General features: G+C 33.4%; 1 protein-coding gene and 1 long non-coding RNA gene across 22 annotated transcripts; one reads left to right on the forward strand and one right to left on the reverse strand.

Moving 5' to 3' along the window:
* The first annotated feature begins 1,818 nt into the window (after nucleotides 1-1,818).
* Nucleotides 1,819-10,554, forward strand: LOC130979209 (uncharacterized). 18 transcript variants are annotated; one of them, XR_009086570.1, is made up of 18 exons: nucleotides 1,819-2,281; nucleotides 3,632-3,685; nucleotides 3,757-3,992; nucleotides 4,109-4,456; nucleotides 4,557-4,633; nucleotides 4,773-4,865; nucleotides 5,072-5,179; nucleotides 5,448-6,067; nucleotides 6,477-6,553; nucleotides 6,949-7,042; nucleotides 7,114-7,173; nucleotides 7,263-8,335; nucleotides 8,806-9,136; nucleotides 9,245-9,324; nucleotides 9,644-9,702; nucleotides 9,780-9,839; nucleotides 10,089-10,119; nucleotides 10,341-10,545. It is a non-coding gene; the product is annotated as an uncharacterized LOC130979209 (long non-coding RNA). The 18 variants fall into 18 exon arrangements; XR_009086562.1 differs by lacking the exon at nucleotides 10,089-10,119 and having other exon boundaries at nucleotides 10,341-10,554; XR_009086571.1 differs by having other exon boundaries at nucleotides 8,806-8,923; nucleotides 9,043-9,136; nucleotides 9,780-10,545.
* A 3,096-nt stretch (nucleotides 10,555-13,650) lies between these two features.
* Nucleotides 13,651-16,137, reverse strand: LOC130979612 (uncharacterized). Of its 4 annotated transcripts, none has more exons than XM_057903088.1 (6): nucleotides 16,114-16,137; nucleotides 15,604-15,835; nucleotides 15,338-15,442; nucleotides 15,156-15,215; nucleotides 14,238-14,302; nucleotides 13,651-14,141 (listed from the first exon to the last, which is right to left on the reverse strand). In XM_057903088.1, exons 2-6 carry the CDS (start codon nucleotides 15,739-15,741, stop codon nucleotides 14,003-14,005), a joined length of 507 nt encoding a protein of 168 aa, XP_057759071.1. In that variant the 5' UTR covers nucleotides 15,742-15,835; nucleotides 16,114-16,137; the 3' UTR covers nucleotides 13,651-14,002. The 4 variants fall into 4 exon arrangements, with proteins under 4 accessions (XP_057759071.1, XP_057759070.1, XP_057759069.1 ...); XM_057903087.1 differs by lacking the exon at nucleotides 16,114-16,137 and adding an exon at nucleotides 16,016-16,107; XM_057903086.1 differs by lacking the exon at nucleotides 16,114-16,137 and adding an exon at nucleotides 15,985-16,096.
* Nucleotides 16,138-20,937: the final 4,800 nt, after the last annotated feature.

A 20,937-nucleotide genomic window follows, 5' to 3' on the forward strand; every position in this document is an offset into this window, starting at 1 on the left:
AAGATTAAACACTGCGGCGGAAATACCTGCAAAAGATACTCCGACGCTCAAGTTAGCAATATTCTCAAAAGAGAGAGAGAGTAATTAAGTGAATATGAAGACTGATAGTGGAACCTGGTTTTAGTCGAGAATGTTAATTCGATTTTATAGGGATTGTTTTACCGTTTTCATGTAGATAAGTCCTAGTTTGTAGGTTGGTTATGATATTCTGTTTTTATGTGATTCGGTTTGTTGAGCACGTTTCTTATTTTTCGAATGGGTGAGAGTGAGCTTGTCTGCTTACGTGCCGAGTATTCCGGACGTCTGGTGCGGGACCGAGCTTAGTTGTCCACGTGCCGAGATTTGCAGTTGACCGAGGATAAGGGTGACGTATCAATAGGTAAGAAATTAAATGCACAAGTTATCTTAAAACTAGAATGTGACCCAAGGCCTGCATTCTGCAAGGCTTGGAAATATACATAAAAGATATAAGATGATGTTTCCTCATTGTAAAACTAATGTTGGTTTATTCTCACTTCTCATTATACCGATTGATATGTTTATTAAACGGGTAACACTATCTAACCAATGACTTATCTAACCAACATGAACAATGAATTTTGAAAATAATTTATTTTAGAGTAATGCTAGAAAATCAAAAAGATATTAGTCAAAAATCAGCCAAATATTTTTAGATGAATTTAAAATTTCTACGAGTTAATATATATAGATGTTTCTTTTTCATACTAAATAGATATTCTTTTATATATTTTTCGAATTTTTTTGTATTGCAAACGTAAATGTTTCTATTTCTTTAAAAATTTTATAAATATTTAATTATTTTTGCTAAAATATAATTGGATGTTTCTTTTGTTAAGTATTAAGATGTTTTTTTTCATATTAAATAAATATTTTTTTATAATTCTGTAATTGTGTAGTTTACAGTCTCTTTAATCATCAAAACGACACCTAATATCCCAAAACGCAGAGAGCAACATCCTCATATAAACAATGAAATCAGCTTTCTCCCAAACATTGCAAACAAAATAATCAACTGTCTCCTGGTCCAAGTAGTTAGCACCGTTCAGCCAATTGAGTCTCAGGATCCCAACCTCCAGCTAGAACACGTCACATTTCGGCACAGCTGGATGGACACTGAACTGAAACGACATGCCGTTGTTCCACTCGGCGTCGTACAGGATGACGTTATCGAGCTGTTCTTGAATGATGTTCAAGTTGCGCCCATTGATCCAGTCGTACCATAGGTCAATCTTTTGCAGTGCTCCGCTTCTGTTCATGAATAGCACCGAGTGGAATTGGTGCGGCCAATCTGCTGGAATTAGATCTAGAGATTCTTTAGGGTTTATTAGCTGCCATGGCTGCTTCGAGTGGAGTCAAACACCGAAAATAAGGAAAAAGGTGTGAGCTTTCAACTGCTTCGAATGCGTTCTTGCGAGTGACGCTGCGGTTGAGGCTGGATAGGGTTTGAAGGAGGTGGTTAAGGAGGGAAGAGGAGAAGGTTTTGTCGGTGACGAAGTCGAAAGTGGACTTTGTGTTAAAACAATTGTCCTGGATACGCTTGTTGAGGGCGTTGCGGAGAGCATGGAAGTCGCGGACGCTTCCAACAGCATTGGTGAGAGAGAGAGATCGGTGTGTAATTGTTGGAGGTGGATATGTTAATATAAAAGAGAAGATGAAGACTTTTATAGATTTTAATTAGATTTACTTAATTAATTTTAAATTTTGAATTTAAAAAATTTAAAATTAATTATTAATATAAATTAATGTGATTTTTGTTTAGTTTTTTGCTGATAAGAGCTTGTTCCATATACTTTTCCCATTTTAACTAAAAGACAACTTAATTTTTCTCCAAATTCCAATTTTAACCATCCCAATTTTTACCAATCCTAATCAGTTACCCCTTTTTGACTTAGCAGTCAAAACCGTTTTCCCTACCCCAAAATTGAACGTGTATTTACTGAGGAGAGTACTCAACGCCAGCGCTCCTCCGGCAAAGTGAACAGCCGTCCAAACCAAAGGCCTTCTCGTTTACAGGTTCTATCCGTCCAGCCTCTCCGCTGTTGCCATCATCCATGGAGCCTTCGTCGTGCAGCAACCGAGCGGCCGTCGACGTGTAGGAGACACCCCATCCCCGCCCATGTTCCCCGCACCGGCGACGTCACCCATCGCCGCCCGCGTCCTTCGTCGCCGCAAGGGCCATCCGTGTCTCCCGCGCCGCCCGCATCCCTGCTGAAGGCCCGGTCTTGCTGGCGTTCCATCTCCCTGTTCGATGCCTTCTCAGGTCAGTGAAAGGCTATCTGTGTTTTTACTGATTAGATGTTTACAAAATTGTTTAGTTGATTGTTTCTTTTGAACCGTTGTGCTGCTTGTACTCATTGACTGAATTCGGATACGTTCTGTCCCGGATATTTGGAAGTCACGAATTAGTTTCAAGCACGTTGTTTTGATTACTTTTGTTTTCTTGAAGTATGAGTTGTTTATGCAATTTAAAAGGGATGGTACTTCACTATGTGAATGGATAGTTGTAATTATTAAAGAGAATGTAAAATTTGTTTCAGTCTTGGGACCTAATTTTTGCTTCAGTTAGGTAACCAACTTTTGTGTCACATGTGAAAACTATTTCAATTTTACTGTGGCGTATGTTTGATTTTTTATAAATATTGTTTAAGTTATTTGATATGTTCACTTTTGGAATAATCTGCAAGCTAAATTCTAATGTTACAAAACCTTTATGTATATAAAGTTTTTGAACTGGGTTGGGGTTATTTGTTACATTTTTAATCACACTTAATAGTGTAATATACATTTTCTACACATGATTACTAGTTTATTTTGTTACTTGCTTGACCATGGATGTTCTAATTTGAATAAGATATATTAAGATTAGATGATTATTCTTAATAAGAAATTAATTAATATTAATCCATGATAAAATAAATATTATTTTTTTTTTCAAAATATATTTCAAGAAAATGTCAAAGGGTATGTTTTGATTTTATTTTAGGTATGGAATTTGTTTGAGTTGATTTACAATATTTTAGTTTATGTATTTGTATTTCATTTGATTTAATGTGAAATGATATCCATTAGGGATGTTTGCTTTTGTAAGACAATTTGATACAAATCTGAGACGAAATTTTGTGGTGAAGTAACTCGTGACATATTATTTAGGTTCTGAATACTATGGAAGACTAACTATAATGGCAGAAAAAATTTTGGGTCTATGGTTCTGGAATTCAGTAGGTCTTATTCGTTTGTATTTTTAATCACAAGTAAAATTGTAGTATGCTGGTAATACTCGTCTTCACATTGTTTGTATGCTACACTCACACTGCGAATGTTCGACTAGGATTTTGCTTACTTAATCGGATGATTATTTCACCTGGTGTCTAGTTGTTTGCCTGTTTGGTCTAGTGGTTGATTTTCTGATTGGTTGACTTGTTTCTGGTGTGATTGATAGTTGGTTTTGTTAACACTGCACCACGTCGGTTATTCTGCTTATTTGAAAATGAATTTAGTGCCATGATGCCGTGTGTGTGGAGCTCTTGAGGTGGTTAGTTAGGTTTCTAATTCTATTCAAATGATAAAGTGTAGTAAGTGGCAAGAATGATGATTTACTAGTTCATTACAGGCATGAATGTGGTCTGAGTTTGATTTGCTGAGTACCATTCAGATGGGGAAAAAGGTAATATGCGTTTTGTTGTTAAGCAGTCTTTATTCTAGTTGCTTATAACTTGTATTCTTTTTTGTTGATAGAAATTAGTAGAGACGCGCTGTTCTCCATGCTATATCAACGGGATGATCACCCACCTGGAAAACATTAATGTCGTCGCGCAGCTAGCGGAGATCGATGCAATTGGGTTCAGATTCGTGAAGAGGATTCCAAAATGGGCAGTGAAGCAGAGAATAATGATAATACAACTAGTGAAGACATACGATGTGGACACAAATACACTTATAGTGGATGTCAGTAACATCCACGTTAATTCTGAGTTAGGAAAACATTATTGTTGTTTCCTTTTTAGTTTTTGTCATATATAGCTTGGTTAGTTTCCTTTTTCTTTGCGTAACATTTATTGTACACATTTTGCTGAATCCAAAATTCTAGGTTTTGCCATACCTGAATTAAACAAGAAGAATCCTGTGCATCTGGCCATCAAAGAACAGTTTAAGGAAAAAAAACACCCAGTTGCGCGACTTTGTATATGCCTGTCCCATGGACATTGAAGCAGAACGGGCAAATTTTAGAAGGCACTTCATCTTGGTGGTCCTCAAGATGTTCCTATGCCGCACGAGTCAACAGACCATTTCGCCGTGGCACATACCTCCTATTCTCGATGTCTCTGACCCCAACAAATTCAATTGGGCACATAATAAGACATTCAAGTGGTTGGGGAGAGCAGTAGAAAATTCAAATCTAAGAAGCATGAAACTTGTGGTGGTTGTCGCTCTGATGGTATCTTTTAAAGTTTAGTTGCTTATTTTTCCTACTTGCTTTTATGTTGCACCACATAACCTTTCAATGCAACCTTGTCATCCAACTGTTATACTTTCAGCGATTGCAGCATGGACCACTCGATCGCTGTCGAGAACCAGAACCATGGACCACTCGACCGCTAATGTCCTTGCCGATGTACTAACCCTGATGATTTATTCGTTGTTATATGCTAATCCACTTAACCATTGAGTAATTTTTTTAAAAAAGGAATAATGTTCCACCGCGAGAATTTAGATTTTTTACTTTCTAAGCACAATTGACCTTTCCCTAATAGGGTTGCATCGGAGATAGGGCAAAAGTGAGTGAGGAATCAACATCCAAAAAATAAAGCCGAAAGAGGGAACACAAGGCTAGAGCGGCGCACAAGGTAATGTGTTTGTTGGAATTTAAATGATTTACAGCATTGAAGTTATAGGTGGTTAGATTATATGCATATTTGAATTGTTCATTTGCAATTGCAAAACTGGATGCATGCCCCTATTTCCTTTGGATGTTTTGTACGGTTAACGTAAGTGTAATTGTATGTCCAACATAGTAAGGGCGCTATATGCATTTATCAATGGATGTACACAGGAAAGCAAGGATGGATCTGTTAAAAGCAGGCACCGTAAATCATTAGAAAAACCGCCACCTAGGCCCGTTGAAACAAAAGAACCTGATAGCCATACAGCGCCACAAGAGGTGAGTGCATCTTGTTGTGGAGATACGTTGACTTCATAACTTATGTACTCAGATTAAATACCAATTTTGTTGGGGTTGCGGGCTGAATATTTTTTGGGTGCCATGTTAGTTTTGTTGGATGTTGAAATGTCATTGTATGCGGGTGGATATTGACATAGTGATGTATGTGTTCATCTTGGAACCTACCTTGCCTATATTTTTAATTGAATTTTCTCATGTTGTCCCTATTTTGTGAGTGGAATTTGTAACATGCTTGTTTATAACACAGGAGACTAGAATAGGCACGCGCAAAAAGCTGCTCGTCGTCAGAGGCAATTCCTGGAAAGGCAGCACATCAGCAACTGAAGGCCCAACGTGCAAGGAGAGACCTGTAGTTGCCTCGAACTCCAACGATGACGATGATGAGCCACTTGCACGAAGAGGGCGCCGACTGTTTCAAGACCACTGGAATCCAAATGGTGAGCATGTAAATGAGGAGGCCAGCCCGTCAGCTCCACCGGAGATGGATCCAGTTACACCATCTACAGCACTTGTGAAAGTTACTGATTACAATTTTGACAGGCAAGTTCAAGAAATAACCATCTGTTTTATATGTCAATTGGCCATATCTCATTTTTTCTGTGATTTGAATCCGCTTACAACTAGTGTTATCTTACTATAGTTGCATTCGATGCAAAGACTTTGATTTGAACTTCGTGCAGTGTCCATAAATTGAGGAAATATTGGTAAAGGTTGAACAGGAGGAACACAAGGCTGATTAACATGGAACCCCACTTTTGGCAGTTTCTGTTGCTAACTTATGTGTCAAACTTACTTGGCAGTGTTGAAAATCAAGCATCTCAGGATTTTGCTGCTCCTAGCAATGGAGCTTCTGTTCAAGATATAGAGGTAACCTCCCACCCCCAACTCTATTCTCAACTTTTAGGTTTTCTTGCATTTATACAAGTGTACAAGAGCAAAGAATTAATGATTTCAAAGATAACTTAAACAGAACACTAGAATAAATTTGCACCCTTGGTTTGATCCCTTGTAAAATATTTAAGCAACCGAAAAATGCACCAAACCATGTATGGCAGGGTAACAGCCGAATAGAAAGTTTTGTTATCACTGGGACTGTTTAATTGGCACCTAGATAACATAAAAACAATAGAGGAGCTTTTCAACAAATTTATTTCTATTTTTACACATTAGTTCTAAATTGATTTTTGTCCAACTTTTCAATTGTTACTTCAAGTTATAATCATCAGAATTTTATATGATATATGTTCCTTATATTTTTCTATGTTGTTTAATGCAGCTTTGAGGAATGTGGAATTCCTGCTAAGTTTGTTATAATAGATGATGGATGGCAATCTGTTGGTATAGATCCAAATGGTATTGTATAGAAAGTTGATAATTATACAAAGTCAGTATTTCTTTTCTTAATTTTTTCCTTTCTAAAATTTTAAGCTATGTATGCTTATTTGTTTACATTAGTTGATCAAAATCTGGAATGGGAGAAAATGGACTACTACTATTAACTTAGTGATTAAATTCTATATAGATTGATCGTTAATGTAATTGAATGAGCTGTAAATGTTAATATTAGATCCAATATGTTTTTGGTGGAGACTTATAGCATTTCTTTATAAATGTATATACTAGAAGCAGGGCTTTATGCCTTTGCCATGTGGTTATTTTTCATTACCTAACTTTATTAAGAAGAGAAATAATTTGATACAAAAATGATCATTTAATCATTTTCTATTATATGATTTTGTTGCAAGCAGGTCTTCATTCATGGAGGCCTTGGAGGGAGAATTGACCCAAGTAATCAGAAAATTTTTTTGTCCTGAATTTTATAGAATCATTCTATTTGATCAGGTTAGATTTTGAACTGCTTTTAGCTTAAAAATGCTCCACCCTTTTGAATAATGAAATTTATTCTTTATCAGTGGGGTGCAATTGACGACATTGAAAAGCTATGAGAATACTTGGAGATTCTAGAATGGCAGGTCTCTTCTCACCCTCTGGTTGTTAATCATCATACATTTTATCGTCATTATGTAATGGGCTATGATATTTTCCTTCGTGTATTATGCAGGTATTTGGAGGATCATAGGAAAGCACACTTGCTCTTGCTTACAACCAAGCTCACCCAGACAAGGTATACTAATTTGTTATTATTTATCATATTTTTTTTGTGAAGAACCAATTAGTAGGTCGGTAATGTATAATTTTTTATTCCCCAAATATTTTGTTGTTAATCTCTTAAAATATCTTTTAAGTTTTACTGGCATGATCCTCAGGGGAATTCTCCTCTTAAGGAAAGAAAGAGATTGACTGATTTTATGAAGGTGGTGTTGTTGCAATATTCCGTGATGGTTGGTATATATAGAGCATTCCTTTTTATTTATTTATATGGGATTATGTTTAAATACCTCTAGCACAGTGAACTTTCATTTCGAAGTGAAGACAATTTTGACTTATTTAATATATGGAACTATGTTGAAACTTTATTTTATGCCACTTTCATTGCATATCAAAGATTTCAAATTTTCCATTGAGAAAGTTTTGCTTTAATGATTTTACACACATTGATTCAATCACATGACATGGTTGTTGTTTAATGCATGGTTAGTGTTTAAGGTGGTTGGACAAATCATTTTTTTATTATGGATATAGCACATTGCTATTTGGATGGCAATACTAATGCTATTGAATTTTGTTCACAAGATTCGTACCACCATGTTCTAGCTGTCTTTACATGCAATCTCCAACAAGGTGATCACCCCAGTCAACATGGAAGCGGTTCTCTCCTAATATTAATTGACGTTAAGTGTATATTGGGTCAAACATGGTTTATAATAAAAAGCTTTTTTGATATGATCTTGAAAATGTAAGATCAATAATATTATATCCCAAGATTAGGCTTGTCCTAAGAATGCTATCAATTATTAACCTTTGTTTTAGTATTTATATTAACTTATTATTCCATATACAGGTTGATTGTTTTTGTGTGAAGGTTGTGGTTGAAGCATGTGATTTTCATTTTCATTTTTATTTTTGGTGTTGGTGTGTGGCATTCAATAGATAGATCGGTACCAAAAGATGGAGAAGTCAATGGCAGAAATGTCAATGGATGAAAACGAGATCAGTATCACAAGTCAGGGAAAGGTGAGCACTACATTACTTATGCCATGACCTTGCTTCAGGCTCCTTACCTTCGTGCTTTCTATTTACTCTTTCATTAGCACAGCTTACAATACAAATTACTATCGCCTCTGTTCGTTTAGAACATTTGGTGTTGTGATTATACTCCTTTCTTTTATTCTTTGGATAAAATAAGAATTACCTTGAAATGAATTAGAGAATTTACAAGAAGCTAAGAATCATGCTTAGCTGCTGCAGTGCGAACATTGAGTGTTTTTTTTTTATTTTAAATTCAATTATGAATCTAAACTAAGTACATGTTTGGCAAATAGTTCTTTTTATTTTTAGAACCTGTTTCGGGAACACATTACATTGTAAGTATTTTTGGACCTAAAAAATGTCAAAACAAAATGAAACTTAAATTGTGGGAAATGTATTTGGATGAATTTGACATGCTATGTATCTATTGATGTTGTAAGGACCATTTTGTACAGGTTTTTGCTCAGATTATATTGTTTGCTTCTTCATTGGAAAGGTGTTCCAATGAAATTGTTTTCAAAGCAATGGGTAGAGCCATCAACAAAAGTGTAACAATTTTTGGAGTTGATCAACGTCTGTTCATTTTGTAATTGGCTGAGCTAGGCTATCTTCATACATGATACTTTGTTTTATTCTGATAAGTTCTTTATATTTTGTTTTTTTATTTATATATGTTGGATTTGCTTCTGCAGCTGTGGGGTGATCAAATAATATACAGGAGAACACACAAATTGAATCCGCTAACATCACTGGTACTTAAGAGCCTCTAGACGAAGGCCTCCTTTTGTATGTGCAGTTTCTGAATAGTATTTTAAAATTGGGTGATTAAAATGTTCAGTATTCCATTTAGGTTTTATTTTTTTCTATTTTATTTATTTATATGATATTGTCCAGATGCAATTTGGGAACCACAAGGCATGTACTATTTGATAACAATAACCCTTTCATAGAAGGAAACAATACATCATCTGTGGGTAGGTTGCAAGAAGTGGTTATGGTGGATTTGTTCAAGACAACATTTTGGAAGTTCCTTATTTTGACCATAGTTGTTCATGCACTTTGCTTTTACATGCAGAGGACTTTGGGTATTTAACACAAATGATCAAATTATTGTTTTAATTTGCAGTGAAAATAAGTTATTTTATATTTTCTGTGTTAGTTGTTAATTAAGTTAGAAAAATATGTGGACTGATTCTCTGCACTTTAGCCGTTTCCAACATTTCTATGTGTTGAAAAAATTTTATATAAATTTTGAGTATTTGGTATGATCTTTAGTTTGTTGTGCCATTTTAGGTATTGATCACCATTACCAGCTGACTAAGTGAAGGCATCAAGTGATTTTGATTATGGAGGTAGGTTCATATGACAATTGGTGTTCTCAAAAAATAAATGTCCTTCCCGCCATCTGAATGACCTTTATGTTCTGCAGAGAGTTCACCAAATGGCCGAATTCAAGGTCGTGGTGGATTAGGAAGAGGAAGGACCAGAGGTATGTATCATGTTCTTGCATTCATTTTTGTATTCCATGTTATGTTTATAATTATATCTTTGTAGGTTTTGGTGTCTCTTAGATAAATCATTTGTTAATTGTAATGACCGAGTCCTTTAACTTAGTTACTTAGACCATTATATTTTTCTTATCTCAATTTTTCATTTTCAATCTATAGCTAATGCCTTAGATGTTATGTATAACACTTGAGAAAGTGATGGCTATATGCATAGAATCTGGGGTTTTCAGGTACTATTTGCATAGAATCTGGGATTTTCAGGTACTCATCAGTGCATCTAGATAACTTCTGCGTGTTTCAATATCCTTTTATGTAACTTGTCCGCAACCAATTAATCACATTAAAAGTTGGTAGGGAAACATGTCAGAATTTTTCCTTTAAAAAAACTGTGTTAGGAAGGGTATGTGAATTTAACAGGTTAACAGAATGTTTATTCTATGAACATATTTGGTATGGTTGTTACATTTTCTTTCCGGTATTAGTTTTATTGCTGTCGATTACGAGGATGGAGAGGCTGGGATCGCAACATGGAAAATGCTAGGGGTGAAGGGGCAGAGTAAGAGAATGTGGTTTTTGTGGATACAACCAAGATGTACCTCTTTATTGATGTGACACTTAATCCTTATTGTTTTATTTTTATTTTTTCATTTTAACTGGATGGCAAGCATTGTCATTTTTTCCTTTTTTTTTCCCTTTATATTATAAAATGATCAAATTCATTATTCTGTGTATAAAATATCATATCTTCCTTTACATCCGACATTTAACCTTTTTATTCAAGGATGTGCTGCAACATGATCATCTTTTATTCAAATGTCTTTTTTGTACATAGATGAGAGAAGACAAAGAATTATATATCTTGCAGTGTTGATTATTTTAAAGGTTTTTGTGAAATACTTGATAGTATATTATATTTAAATCTTGCTACATGTTGCATTTATCAAACTTTGTCAATACTTTTGGGTACTCTTTATGAAAGTTCATAATAATATTCAGTAAGGGTGTTCTCACAAAAGAAAATCAGTTTAGCCTTTTACTTTTTATTACCTTTGTTGTTTCATTATTTTACTCTGGAAGACATTATATGCACAATTTTCTATAATGTTAGGGTAATTCATAATTATTACTTTCTATTTTTACCATTTTTTCTTATTGCTTCATGCCTGTAGTGTTTGATTTAGATTTGATGTTTTTTTATGTTCTCTCACGTTTAAGGATGAAAAATTAACACTCACTTGTGAACTACTTGATTCTATCAAAATTGAGATTGACTTGACTTTTTTTTATTTGATTGAAAATTCTGTAGGGCATTTTATTTTGACAAACCTAACAAAAAAACTTTTTTTTTAAATACCTATATATTTATGATATTATAACAATTATGGGTGTGTTTTTATTTGTGTTGGAGAAGAGAGAAGCGAGTTTAAGTTTCTTGAACGCTTTATCTTTATGCTTGGCAATATTTTTATCCTCTAAATGCAGAAGTGATTTTTATATTCAACTAGCAAAAATTTAGCAAAAGTTACGAATTCTAGCTTTTCTGTTTAGCTTTTCACGATGAAATTTATGTTCTATGTATCAATTATGTCCATTATTTATATATTTATTATTTTTTTATAATATTTTTTTCTAATACTCTTTTATGCATATTATTTTTTATAAAACTTCTGTGTTTTTGTATGAGTTCTTTTACTGTTATTGTTATTTTTTTGTATGGAATAATTTTTTTATTTTGTATTAAAGAATATTGAAAGTACTAAAAAAATATTAAAATTTATTTAAATATTTAAAATAAAATTATAAGATAACATAAAATAATTATTTAAATTCATGTTATTTTCTGTAATTTTTCATCTAAGAGTGATTTTAAATAATGTAATCCAAACAATATTTAGTTTACTATAATTTATTTTAAATACAAATTACCAAAGATAAATCAAAACAAACCTCCATTTGCAAACGATAATAAAAAAATAGAATTACTTTAAGCAACATAATTTATGGGGTAAAAGTGTAAAACACTATAATAAGCCAAGGAGAATGAAATTTTACACAAATAAGCCAAATAAAAAATTGGTTCATGAATCCACCAACGCATATTACTATATAGTTCGAATCAGGTTCATTCAAACTCTATTTACACATAATTCGAATCATGTTGATTCGAATTATGCACAAACGCGCACACACACTAATTCGAATCATGTTGATTCGAATTACATTCACACACGCTGCACATAGTAATTCGAATTGAACAGATTCGAATTACTCATGATTTAATTCCGTCCATTTTTTTATTAAAAATTTAATAATTGATTAAAAAAATTAATAATTTAAAAATAAAAAGATATATATTTTATTTCATGCATTAAAAAAAAGCTAACAAAATATTTTATTACGAGACTTCTTTAAAATATTAGTGAGCTATCAATTCGAATTTCATACAATACTCTTTTGCGCATTTTTAATAGCTCATGAATATTTTTTTATAAATTTTTTAAATAAATTTATTTAAATTATACCACAAAAAAATATTTTATTCTATACAAAATAATTTTAAAAATGGCTTAAAAGATGTTAGGAGTACTATAAAAATTTGTAATGTCCTAATGACTTAGGACATTAAAGAAATACTCTACATAGTCAATAATAATTTAGAAATTAAAAAAAAATATAGTTATAACCAGTATTTACTTAAATTAGTAGAATATTACAAACTTTCATAGTACTCCTAACATTTTTTAAACAATTTTTTTAAATTATTTTGCATAGAAAATGGCTTAAAAATGCCCTTTATTCTAGACAAAACAATATAAAAAAATGGCTTAAAAAAATGTTAGGAGTACTATAAAAATTTGTAATGTCCTAGTAATTTAGGTAAATATTGGTTGTAACTATATTTTTTTTAATTTCTAAATTAGTATTGACTATGTAGAGTATTTCTTTAATGTTCTAAGTCATTAGGACATTAAAATTTTTTATAGTACTCCTAACATTTTTTTAAGTCATTTTTTAAATTATTTTGCCTAGAATAAAGTGCATTTTAAGCCATTTTAAGCCATTTTTTATACAAAACAATTTAAAAAATGGCTTAAAAAATGCTAGGAGTACTATAAAAATTTGTAATATTCTAGTAATTTAGGTAAATACTGGTTATAACTATGTTTTTTTAATTTCTAAATTATTATTGACTATGTAGAGTATTTCTTTAATGTCCTAAGTTATTAGGACATTACAAATTTTTATAGTATTCTTAATATCTTTTAAGCCATTTTTTAAAATTATTTTGTATAGAGTAAAATATTTTGTTAGCTTTTTTTAATGCATGAAATAATTTTTTTTAATTTTTTAATTATTAATTTTTTAATCAATTATTAATTTTTTAATAAAAAATAGGCAGAATTAAATCATAAGTAATTCGAATCTGTCCAATTCGAATTACTATGTGCAGCGTGTGTGAGTGTAATTCGAATCAACATGATTCGAATTAGTGTGTGTGCATTTGTGTATAATTCGAATCAAGATAATTCGAATTCTTGTGAATAGAGTTCGAATGAACCTGATTCGAACTATATAATAATATGCGTTGGTGAATTCATGAACCAATTTTCCATTTGGCTTATTTGTGTAAAATTTTATTCTCCTTGGCTTATTATAGTCTTTTACCCTAATTTATGTTTGTAATTATTCTGTTTTCTATTAAGTGATATTAATACTAATTGTGTTCATATTATTATCAATCGATATTATACAAGGAAAAAAACTTATCAAGGTTGCATGTCCAATGCATTTAATTTGACATTATTAGATGTGAATATTAAAGATTTTTTTAACTTATTTATTGAAATAGAGTATATGATTCCGGGCAAATGCACGGTATTCGACTAGTAGATAATGAAATTAGGAATTGAAGGTAATGGCATTGTTGTGCATAGGAGTGGGACATGGGGTTGTGTCATTCATTGTATCTTGAAGTTTGAATACTGTACGGCGTTCAACTACCACAAATGAACACATGCGAGTAAGGTAATCAATCCCCCATGCCCTTCAAAAACAGGGCAAAAAAAACCTCTCATCTAAATCATTTTTGTATAATGAGAGCTTTCTACCTCCTGCTCCTCAACTAACTACTGTACTACAACGACTACGACTGAAATTCGAGAAAAGCAACGGCACACACCGTAAAAATAGTTCCTAGGCAATAAAATCCAATAACACGTTCTGTTGTTAATACCTGAGCTCTGAAAGCAATCTCAGCTCTATCTATAGCCAACCTCGCCAACCTGCATCAGAATCCACATCCAGAAAGTTTGCACTTTAAAGAGGATAAAATTACAAAAGAAACTAGTGGGTCAATTGTCGGTTAAATTTAAATGGACCTCAATTCCCTGTTATTCTTTTCCATATCATTCCTTAGTTTCTCAATCTCACGTTGCAACTGCATCTACATTATAAATTTTGCATCATATAACAGCACAAAGCAAGTACAAATTAACAACCTCAGTGTAACTAGAAATTGAGGAAAAAATTACAAGAGCAAACAAGAAATTAAGTGTAAAGAAAAATATGAGAAATCAAACTAGTTTCCATAGTTTAGAGCCACCCTTTATACAATTTTACATACAAATTTTTCACCACAAAAGTTGTTTCAATAACAGTAGCCATTTGAATTACTCATGTTTCCTAAATTCATGTATCTACTCTAAGATGTAAAGACATAAATCTATATCAATATAATCAAATCTCTCGTCTCATGATTAAATGAGAATATGAGGCATGCCCCATGAATATTACAGTCCTTATTTAAATAAGATGAACATTGAGAATGATTACAAGTATCAGAAGACACAGTACCACACAACAAGAAACAGACACATCAATTTCTATCAGAAATATTTGGCTCTCGTTTGATTACAAGATTTCAAATCTATGGGTTAACCAATTGGAGTTTTTAAAAATTCCATCCCAATATGTAGTCAACAGACCATATTTTAAATTCTAGAGAAAAGCAATTTACAGAATGACATATATTAGATATTAAAGTTAGCATAATTCCCTCTCAATATTCAGTTATCCCGATATCAAACAGGATAAAAGTAACGTTAGAAACGTAGTTACATTTGAAAATACAAAAAACTAGGATGTTAGCTTGAAATTTCAACATCATTCAATGAGGTAACTTAACAATCATGTCATTGTATTAGAATGTGCTATTGTTGTCCAGAACAAAAGCTAAAAAACAGATGCTTTGCAATTAGTATTCCTATTTATATCAACTGCATTAGTATGTAATATACCTGTGACCTCTGCACTTCAGCTTTGATTTTCGACTCGCTGGACTCTTGAATCATTTCAGTCTTTTAAGGGACAAAAAGAAAAAGAAAAAAAAAACTTATGTTAGTACACGAAACTAGTATTTTAGATTCCAAGAGACTGGTAAAGTTCTCAAACCAACAATATAAACATCAAAAGACCTTACCCTCTCCATTAATGATTCTTGTACTTCTTCCAAAACTTCAGTTATAACGGCAGATATTGCCTGAGCCTGCTTTGTGGGCACTCCTTGCCCCTCAAGTTCGCTAGTCTAGAAAGCAAAAGCGTAACCAATGACAAAAACAAACCATTCGTTAACACTCACTAACGAGCTTAAAAGTACGCATTTGCAATTAGTTAGAAAACACACAAGTGAACAAAAAACCATGAAAACAGAGAATAAAAAATGGTAAGAAGGTAAACTTAAATTACAACTGCGGATGCATCACAGAACCGCCGAACATTTGATTTCGCCATCCGGGAAAATGATCTGAGACTTGAGTTGAAAGTGAAAGATTTTGAGAACCCAAAGCCCGAAAATTGAGCCAATCGCTTACAAGCCGCAGCCATTTCCTCAAAAATAAGAAATTGGAGCGAAGAAGAATTTTCGAACCCTGAGTGTGCCCTAATCCCAAATCGGATATAGCAACCTTGTTTTCAACCACTGTTTAAACAAAGAAGAAACAGAATCCAAGGACATAAAATTAATCAAACACGAACGAGGCCAAGAAAGCAGATGAATTTTTCCAAGATTTAATTTTGATTATAAGAAAATGCAGAAAAGGGAAGGAGTAATCGGTAAGAAGAAAGAACCAAAAAAGGAAACGGATTCGTGATTGTAAACCTATTAGAGGTTTTATGCAGCTAATATAAAAGTTATGGGTTAGGAAAAATTTGAGATGAAGAGGTATTTATAGTTGGAATGGCAACTTGCTGGATCACCTTTGTAACTTCTTTTCTATTTTATGGATAGTTATCTTTTTTTCCTTTCAATTTAGGATTTGTTAGGATTTTATAGAAATTTAGTTATTTTTCTCTCTTGCGTAGGATTTGTTGAGATTTTATATTTAAATATGAATAATGTTATTTGTTTTTAAATTTTTTTATGAAATAAATTTAACTAAATTAAACTAAATTAAATAATATTTAAAATAATGTTATTTATAATTAATTTTTATTGATATAAGACTAATTTAGTTAGACTTGATTAACAAAAAAATTTAAATATATAGTATTACTCTTTAAATATATGGGTATTTTTATAGGTGCAGTTAAGATTTTGTAGAAATTATTTAGCACTAATATAATTTATTGTTCTAAAAAATAGTGGTACTAATAAAAAAAAATACTATTTTTATGAATTATTAGATTTTATTATATGAAAATTAAAAGATAAGATAAAAAGAAAAAGGTATGTCTAAAATTAGTTCAAATCTTTTGAGTTTATTTGATATATCATAAAATTTGAAACATTAAATTAGATTGATAAATAGGCTAAAAAAATTTAGATATAGAAGTAGGATGAGTGATATACTTTAACATTGTAATTTTTACTGTTTTTTAAAACTATGAGAGGTACACAAATCGGATGATCGATTTGTGTTTAAAAAATTTAAAAAAATTTGGAATATACAAATCGGACCGGCTGATTTGTGTACTCCAAATTTTTTTAATTTTTTAAACACAAATCGGAAGGACCATTGGACGTCCAATTTGTACTCCCTAAATTAAATCATCTCATATTTTAAAAAAATATCATAACCGATCATAATTCAAAAAAATACCATTATTAATCTAATATTAAAAAATAAAAACAAAAATGTGTGATAAACAATCTAATAATTTATTAAAAATTACTCTAAAAGATACTAAATCTTTTAATATTTTAAAATTGGTCCCGTATAAATTTGAGAACCAAGCCACGAACGAGGCCAAGAAAGTAGAAGAATTTTTCCAAGATTTTATTTTGATTCCTCACAAATCAATACAATTTATCGGAAACCAAACAAGATGAGAAGGAAAAGGATAGAGGTGGAAAAAGAGAGATTTTCATCGAGTTACCTAAATGTGAAAAGGATAAGGAAATGCAGAAAAGGGAAGGAGTAATCGGTATTTTTGAATCGGTAAGAACCAAAAAAGGAAACGGATTCGTGGTTCTACGATGGCAGACCTATTCTTTTTTGTTGACTAAATAGAAAAGAAAGAAAAAACATAGAGACAAAACCAAATTAATTGGCTAGGTTCATATCTAAATCTATTAGATGTTGAAGCTCATTCTATGGTTGGCTCCAATTCAAGTGAATGTCCGTGCCAGAAGCAGCTGCTTTAGCCATATAATCTGCAACACTATTTGCATTCCTCTGAATTAAAAGAATAGAGACTCTCCAATTCCAATTCATAACCTCCTGTATATGCTTTGTCAAATCCCATTCAGAAATATCCTTACCAAGCATTCTTTGGTTTACCAAGAAAAGAGCTTCTAAACAATCTGTTTCACAAATAACCTCACGAAATCCACTCTCCTAAGCAAGAAGTAAATTTCTCCAAATTGCATACAATTCAGCAAAAAGAACACTGCACACTTCGACTTTCCCGGTGCAACCTTTCAACCAATATCCATCAAGATTGCGAATGATACAACCAAAACTAGCATAGCCAAAAGGAGCAAAACAAATAGCATCACAATTCAATTTAACAGAATGAACTGGAGGTGGAACCCAATGCAAACAAAGCAAAGGAGGAGACAAAGATTGATACATAGCAAAAATAGTGTGAAACTCCCTTACTGAACTACAAATCAAACTCACCACTTTACTAGCACTCCAAGAATCATCTATATTAAATAAGGTATGATTCCTGCTTCTCCAAATCCACCAGATGGTCGAAAAAAAAAGAAAAACATCTCCACTCCTTACACCTCTATAGAGCCAATCACGTAAATCCAAGTTATCTAAATATAGGCCTAAAAGGTTCCAGACCTCCTTGGCACTAGGGCACTCCCGAAGACAATGAAGAATGGATTCAGAACCATTCTGACTCTAATGACAGGTGCTAGATAAAGTTAAGCCACGACCCAAACAAAACTCTGCCGTAGGAATAGCATTATGAAGACTGATCCAAATCAAGAACTTGTACTTCTCGAGAATATGCAGTCGCCATACCGACAACCAATTATCATGCTCATTCCAGTCAAACTTTCTTTTAGCTAGCCACCTGTACCCACCCCTAGCTGAGTAGAGTCTAGAAGATGCCACATCCCACGACCAACCCGAACTCTCTCCAGCATTCAAATCCGGATTATAAGCATTCAAACGCTGTTTGACATCTTCTGGAATGTTAGAAAAAATATCATGGAGATTCTATTGACCATCTTTCTAAATGTCTCTAATAGTTAAATCACAGTCAGATATATGTACAAAAAGAACATCTTGAGCAATTGGGCCCTCAATACTCCAATTGTCAAACCAAAAAGATTGATCAAGTGACCTAACGTACCAAGAGAAGGCATCCTTAAGAGCACCAAAAGCCTTTGAGATACTCTTCCAAACACGAGAAGCGTTGCAAGAGACAAGGCCATCTAAAACTCCCTCATTCCTCAGATACTTTGTCCTTAATAGAGCAACTCAAGGCTTATCCTGACAATAAAAAAGTTGCCAAACCAATTTACTAAGTAAAGATATATTAACACACACAGGATCTCTAACACCCAGGCTACCAAATTTCTTTGGAGTAATCACGGTCATCCAATTAACAAGAGAAAGACCTCTACCATCAACTTGACTCTTCCAAAAGAACTGTCTCATCATAGAAGACAATTTATCACAAACCCAATTTGGAAAAAAAGATACCTGCATATGATAGACAGGAATGGATGCTGCAACAGAATTGATCAGGCAAAGTCTCCCTGCTTTATTTAGAAGCCTTCCTTTTCAGTTAGTTAATCTTTCCCTCACCTTTTTAATTACCGAATGAAAATAAGCCCTACTGGTACCGGAATGATTAAGGTTAACTCCAAGATATCTTCCTAAGTCCAAAGAAAAATGTATTGAAGAAACACTAGTAAAATTATCTCTTCTTCGAGCAGTCACATTTTTAGAACAAAAAACTTTAGACTTTTCAAGATTCACTTTCATGCCAGATACCTTGCAAAAAATATTAAGAGAATGCATGACCATTTGGACCTGACTCTTTGTAGCCTGACAGAAAAGTAAAAGATCATCTGCAAACATCAAAATGAGAAAATTTTGGGCCACCCCTAGTGACAGAAACTAGTTTCCAAACACCCTTGACCACCTTATGAGATATATAGCAAGCAAGTCTTTCCATACAAAGCACAAATAAGTAAGGAGACATTGGATTGCCCTGTCTAAGTCCCCTTCTAGGAGCAAAATTATCCAATCTATTCCCATTTCACATAATAGAAAGAGATGATGCACAGACATAATTCATAATCATATTAACAGTGATTATAGGTGTTACGATGGGTAACCAGAGGTTAGTAGACTGGACTCGTTGGGTTGGCCCAATCGTCTAAAGGAGAAAGCCCTTTGACTGGTTCCACGTCTGAAAGCCTCCGTCCGACTTGTGCGTGTGAAAGAATGGGGGTGGTACTTGCAAAGACACTCCGATGCTTAAGTCAGCAAGGGTCTAAGCAAGTTTAGAGAGTATTGGAACTTAGAGATACCTGAGGGGTGTCAGTGTATTTATAGTGGTGATCCAATAACCACCGTTAGAGTGGTTTCCACCTTTTAAGGAGGATAACCGTCCCTTTATCTTAGGAAGGTTGAGATATGGCTCCTGGAAGTGGGTTGAGAGATTTTAGGGGTAGTTACTTACTGGAATAAGTGGTATCCGCCAGCTAATCTTCACTCCCGACTTCCTTAGACCAAGTCGTCGTTAGATCCGACTTCTTGAGAGAATGTCGGTGTCGAGTGAGGGAAAATCTTTAGATTGGGCCTTTTATTTAGACTTGGGCCTTAGTGTTGGGACAGGGTATGAACGTGCCCCAACTCGAGTACAATCTCTTTTTCTTAAGAGTTGGATTCTAGTATTTTAACTCGGGCTTGTAGCCGATTTGGTGAGGAACCGACGTGTTTTTTTGAAACCGAGTGATCTAAATTCCTCAACAGTCGCGTCTAATCAAACGTTGCGTCCGTTAGAGGTTCCGTATTTACACGTGAGGAGCAGTTACATTGATAACGGCGCATTTTCTTAAATGTCCATGTTGATTTACCATTATGCCCCGGCGTGTTTATAAATATTTTTTCCTCTCTTTCTTTGTTTCATTTCTGAAAGCTTTTCCGCTTACACTCTCTGTTGGAAAGAAAAACTCCTTCCTTCTTCAAGTGCTTTGGTTTGTTGTCATTTCTGCCTTCCTTACAAGCGAAAGGTTATTTCTTTTTCCTTCTCCTCTTTTACGAATGCTTTTATTTGCATGTTTTTGGTTTTAGAGGAGTGTTGACTGTAGGCCTAGTGGCTCTGTTTGATTGAGGAAATTTCTTTAGGCCCTTTAGAGACCCTGTTTTTGATCCTTCCCCTTTTCCTTTGTAGGTTTCGTCACCCTTTTACTAGAACAAGAAGTCTTTCCCTGTTTCTGAGTAGGTGGATGCTACTGTACTTGGGTAGGATCCTGGTGCACGAAATTGTGATCACTACAACTTCGCACAACTAACCAGCAAGTGCACTGGGTCGTCCAAGTAATAAACCTTACGCGAGTAAGGGTCGATCCCACGGAGATTGTTGGTATGAAGCAAGCTATGGTTACCT

The sequence above is a fragment of the Arachis stenosperma genome, chromosome 5 (genome assembly GCF_014773155.1).
Source record: "Arachis stenosperma cultivar V10309 chromosome 5, arast.V10309.gnm1.PFL2, whole genome shotgun sequence".
Lineage (NCBI taxonomy): Eukaryota > Viridiplantae > Streptophyta > Magnoliopsida > Fabales > Fabaceae > Arachis > Arachis stenosperma.

Bases quoted from the DNA above. Each gene is read 5' to 3' on its own strand.
- LOC130979612 (XM_057903088.1), bottom strand. From the start codon at position 15,741: ATGGCTGCGGCTTGTAAGCGATTGGCTCAATTTTCGGGCTTTGGGTTC. The intron at 15,443-15,603 runs GTAATTTAAGTT...TTTGCTTTCTAG, and splicing joins TCTGTGATGCATCCGCAGTT to ACTAGCGAACTTGAGGGGCA. The intron at 14,142-14,237 runs GTCCATTTAAAT...ATTCTGATGCAG, and splicing joins AAGAATAACAGGGAATTGAG to GTTGGCGAGGTTGGCTATAG.